Here is a 5,365-nt window from a genome sequence, read left to right on the forward strand (position 1 = left end):
AAAGGAGGGAAGTGCTCCCGGGCCGAGGACCAAGGGAAGGGACCCTTCTTCCCGGTGGCAGGGGCGAGAGAGAGAGAGAGAGTCGGGTGGCGGAAGAGTAGAGGATGGCGACGCGTGCGCAGAGAGCGGTGGTGGTGGTGGTGGTGGTGGGCCGGCGGTGCAGCCTCGGATCTCCGCCACACGGCTAACGACGTTAGGTGTCTCCCTTCTCCCCACCCTCTCTTCCTGTCTTTCTTTTGTCTCTGTCATGGGCTCGACTACCCTTCCCGCCAGGCCCCGCCTGCGTCCCTCCAGCCTCTTTCCCTGTTTCTCGACGCCTGCCATGGCGCAGGTACGCCGGAGGGTCGCGGTGTCCCGGGCCCATGCCAGGTGGCTCGGCATCGTTGGCCAGGTCTACCTCCTTCGCCGGGTCATTCGTTACCTCCGGGATAATATACTTTCTTGCGCCGGCAAGCCGCGGTCCTACCACCGCCTCCAGAGGACCTCCTCTGCCTCCTCGTTTGAGCATCTTCCCGATGAAGACCGAGACGGGGCTGGTGCCGGTTACAGTGGTGCTGTGGAGACGCCGGTGGCGGAGCAGCCCGCCGGAGGAGAGACGGAGGCCGATTCGGACACGGTGGTTCTGAAGGTGACCGTCCTCGGAGACTGCCAGATTGGGAAGACGACGTTCGTGGTACAGTTTTTTCTCTTTTTTTTTGGCGTTTTCTTGGTTTGACCGGCGCGCACGACTCTCCGGATATCGATGCCATCGTGTTTTTTTGCTGGAATTTTGTAATTGTTTAACCCTCATTTTCCTTCTTTTTTGCGTTGATGAAGATCAAGTATGTAGGAGAAGACGAAGAGAGGAGATGCTTACAGACGACGGGATTGAATCAAATGGACAAGGTATTGTTGGTGCAAGGAGCGAGGATAGCCTTCAACCTTTGGGATGTTGGAGGTACCAGTTTTTTTTTTTTTTTTTATTGGCAAATTATTTATTAATTTTTATTTACTTCTGAAGTTCTGAAAATTTTGTTTTATTTAGGCGAGAGCCAGTTTGTTGATCATGTCGCTTTGGCTTGTAAAGATGCAGCAGCAATCTTAATCATGTTTGATCTTACAAATCGGTGTACCCTTAACAGGTTCGTTTGTTTTCTGTTCTGTTTCTCATTTTTTAGGTGAATTTTGGGAGCTCATTGTCTCTAACAGAGGTTTCTCTTCAGATCGTTTTTTTTTTCTTTTTCAAATAATTTCGTGCCCTGCTTTCCGATATTTGTCTATAGAATTTGGATTTATTTTTGTTGGCAACAAATTCAGGTATTTGTTTTTTTATTTCTTGCTTTTTTTCTGTTTATTTTGGAGAGTTATACCCAAATTGTTGCCCAGAGTCCTAATGGCATGGTTTTCTTCCAAATTTATCATTATGGTCTTTGATTCGTTATTGGATTTCAATAAAAAACTTGTTATACCAAGTCATGGATAAGCAGGTATTTGTTTTGTTTAACAGCTCTTTGACTTACTGTTCTTTGGACTTTTATAATATCTTTAATAAATGATGATGAATAATCAAAATTTCTGCTAAGTCATTGTTATCAAGTTAAAAAACATGCTTTATCTTATTTATATCGTTGAAGTAACTGCTATTTTTATTATTCCTTCAGCTATTTTGAATAATGATTTCAAAAGTTGTATCGTTCTACTAATCTTGCTTAGTATAGAAACACGGTTCTTTTCTTATTGCAGAGAATAGGGTGTCTAATTTCACCCATGATTGAGTTTACAAATACACAGTTTTCTATAGTTTTTTAATCCGTTTAATTCATGCGATGTGGGTGCAGTGTTGTTGGGTGGTATAGACAAGCAAGGAGATGGAACAGAGTAAGCACCTTCTACCTAATTTTGTCTTTCTGCTCTCATCGTCTTTTGTTCACTTTCACTTTTTCTCTCGTGCTTTCTCATGACACCCATGGATGTTGATGTCTTTTCTCTTTTCTTCTTGTTTCTTGAGTAAAGGCAGCAATCCCCGTGCTTATTGGAACAAAATTTGATGATTTTGTTCGCCTTCCGCTGGATGTACAGTGGACAGTCGTGAGCCAGGTAACTCAAATTTACTGATTCTATAATGGCTTCCCTCTCGATTTCTTTTACAGAATACACCCAGAAGAAAATTTTGACAGATGTTACTGTAGAACCCCAGGAAATGCTCGTCAGAAAGACCTGCATCTGCCTGGTTGCCATTTTTTACTTTAGACCTTCAAAGTTGAAGAAGGTCGAGAATTCATGGAGGATGCGTCTCCTTTGGTATTGTCAGATTCTAATGCTTTAAATACATTGGAAGTCGGCCGAATTCCTACCTACCAAAGAAAACCAAAACATCCTGCTTGCCTAACAAATTAAAAAACAAGAAACTAAGAGATACCATTGATCAATGCGCTGCCAACAAGAGGTTTGTGGCTTCTATTGAATCATATTCAGGAATTCTCTAGTAGTGTCGCCCTAGGTTTTCAAATATAAATTTTCTTTTCTGTTGACATGGTTAGGTAGGGATCTACTTAAAAAGACATTACAGAAGATGGTAATTTTTGTTTTTGCCAGGCGAGAACGTATGCACATGCCATGAAAGCAACTCTGTTCTTCTCGAGCGCAACACACAACATCAATGTAAATAAGATCTTCAAGTTCATCACAGCCAAACTCTTCAACTTGCCGTGGACCATCGAGAGGAATCTAACGATCGGGGAACCGATCATCGACTTCTGATTCTTTGTTTTCTGTGGTTTTTTGGCATTTTGTACATATGCTTGCTGTTGGAAGCCATAAAAAAATATTAGCCACGGTAGATTCCTGCAGCTTTAGCTTTTCCCCTGTAATTTTTGGGGCCTTTCGAAGCTTTAGATTCTTTGACAGGGAAGCTGCGCTGGTCAATTCGCATAACAATCAGAAAAGGCCTTTCTAGCTGTAAAGATCTTCCTTCAGATGAATTCAATCCCATAGAATGTTCACATTTTTCACTTAAGAGCAAGATGGTGTTCTTGTGAATGACATCCCATTTAGGAAAATCGGCACAGTTGTAGCAGAAGATCAAAATTCTACATCAACGCGGTTGTTTCTAATCTGACGGAAATGAAATTTTCTGCGAGGCGCTTGGCTTTAAAAAGATTTCGTTAGGTATCTTTCTGCTTTTTTGAAATTATTGTTATTTTTTCCCGACCAACTCCTTTCAGCCCTTGCGGGAAAAGTTGCTTTCCTAAAAACTTTTTTATGGAGCCGTCCCCCTTTTCCCAAACCGCGTCTTTGCTTTTGGTTCAATTTGGTTTGATAGACATAAAAAGGCTTTACTTACTCTCGGTGAGGTTGGTGCAATGGACTTGGTGCAATAAACTTACTGACTCTCGATGAGGTTGGTGCAACGGACTTGGCGCAATGGACTTACTCTTGATGAGGTTGGTGCAGCGGACTTGGAGCAATGGACGGGAGCTTGGTAGGAGGCTAGTGTCTGATTTTGAGCTGTTGGGGGTGTTGACTTCTTGATTTTGAGCTGTTGGGGGTGTTGACTTCGTGTAGTATGAAAGGTGTATATATTGGTATGCAAGTTAAACCATGGAGCTTGGTAAATTGTTAGTGTTTGTTTTGTTGAAGCATAGCGATGACATCATAGCGATGACATCACTTCGAAGTCTTAGAAAGTGATGACATCATTTTGAAGTATTAAAAGTAGACTTAAATGGGGATTTGAACTTTTAATGAAAAGCTTTATGAAGGAAGAGTAAGAGGGTGCGGGTGGGGGGAGAGAGGGAGACGCAGGCAGGAATATATATTTGTACATTGGTTATATAGGCATAAAGGATACAACCGAAGGAGTACAAAGTAATAAACAAAGGTTTAAAGAGATAAAGGGATGAGCAGGAAAGTAAAAGAAAGGTCAACATAATTAAATGTATTTGTACATAAGTGGAATGTCGTATGCATTATTGTGGAATTGTTAAAGGGATAGAACAATGAAAAGTTAAGGCAACTAGAAAATCGATTGAAAAATTAAGTTATTTGTTTAATGGGCTTTTCCATTCAAAAGGAAATGAATTCCTCTGGCATTTTATGTTTTTGAAAGATGTTCAAGTTATATTTTTAGGGGCTGTTTAACGCACTGAAAATATGGAATTGGAAAGAAGTTTTCAAAAATTTATTTTAAGAATTGAAGAAATAAAAACAAAATTTAGATTTCCAAAACCCTTTTGTATTTGCTGGACTTGGGTTTATGTTTCAAAAAATAAATTTCTTAGTTTGATAGGAATGGAAGATGAAAAAATAGAATAGTTGGATTGAGCACTGCATAGATAACTCAACGGTTATTCTGGAAATTTTTTGCCACTCCTTGGGGTGGGACGAACTTTCCATAAAGAAATTTTTGGAAACCAACCTAATGGTCAGTTTTTTCATGTCAAGTTTGAAGGGCAAGAAAAAATTTTAAAAATTTAAATTTTATTTCTAGTGCTACAGGAAATATCAAATAGGCCTTGAGGTTTGCCTTTTTCCTGATGAATCAGATCAAACTTGGGAGTTTATCTTTTATGTTAAAAAGTTGAAAGAAAATGCCAAAGAAAACTGAATGAAGATACAAAAGTTTTCCCTATGTATCAAAGTTAAAGATGGAAAACAAGCAAAACTGAAAGAAGTTGAAAGATACGAAAAGTGATATTAAGTTCATAAAATGTTTCCTTTGAATTAGACCTTTGTATTTCAACGGGTTTGATTCGATTTGAATGACTGATCGAAGCTAGTTGTCGCTGATTTAGCAACAGCCATTGATGCCATTGATATCAGAATCCACCCAACTTGGTGGCAAATAGACCCGATTTCATGGTCGGTTCAAGAGTGCCACGTCCCAAGGTTTCACTAATTTTAAATATCTCTGATTTTTAAAATTTTAATTTTTTCAATTTATTTTCAACATATTTTCAAATTTTGTTCAATTCACAACCAATTCAGGCTTGCAGATCCCGTTCATGAAGCACTGATGTATTTCTCTGGGGGTCTCGTTTGACAACTAAAACACTTTGTGTGCTGAAAAATAGAGTTAGGCTCATGAGTTCTATGAATCTGCTTCAATCGTTTGACAAATTAATGGAATACCCACAAAATGTTTCAACAGCCAAAACAATGCCCAAAAAGAGAAAATCCGTATGTGCGATTCACCTGATATATCGTGTGAAATGTGAAGTTGGTTACTGGATTTTGGATGTCTACTTAGTGATAACAAAAGAAATGTCACTTAGTTATTAGGTATCGCGTCTGACAGGCATCATCCCCATGTGAGAACAGGTGAAGAAAATAATTTCTTAGGAAGAAGATTTATAATTCGAGTTTACGTGAAACAACATATATCCTT

At 39.7% G+C, this 5,365-nt stretch overlaps 1 protein-coding gene across 1 annotated transcript; it reads left to right on the forward strand.

Annotated features, from left to right (window-relative positions):
• On the forward strand, positions 1–2,990 carry LOC116265077 (septum-promoting GTP-binding protein 1). The gene is made up of 6 exons (XM_031645613.2): positions 1–673; positions 817–937; positions 1,025–1,121; positions 1,818–1,857; positions 1,993–2,076; positions 2,575–2,990. The coding sequence occupies exons 1-6, from the start codon at positions 248–250 to the stop codon at positions 2,737–2,739; spliced, it is 933 nt and encodes a 310-aa protein (XP_031501473.1). The 5' UTR covers positions 1–247; the 3' UTR covers positions 2,740–2,990.
• The last annotated feature ends 2,375 nt before the right edge of the window (positions 2,991–5,365 follow it).

The sequence above is a fragment of the Nymphaea colorata genome, chromosome 11 (assembly GCF_008831285.2).
Source record: "Nymphaea colorata isolate Beijing-Zhang1983 chromosome 11, ASM883128v2, whole genome shotgun sequence".
NCBI lineage: Eukaryota > Viridiplantae > Streptophyta > Magnoliopsida > Nymphaeales > Nymphaeaceae > Nymphaea > Nymphaea colorata.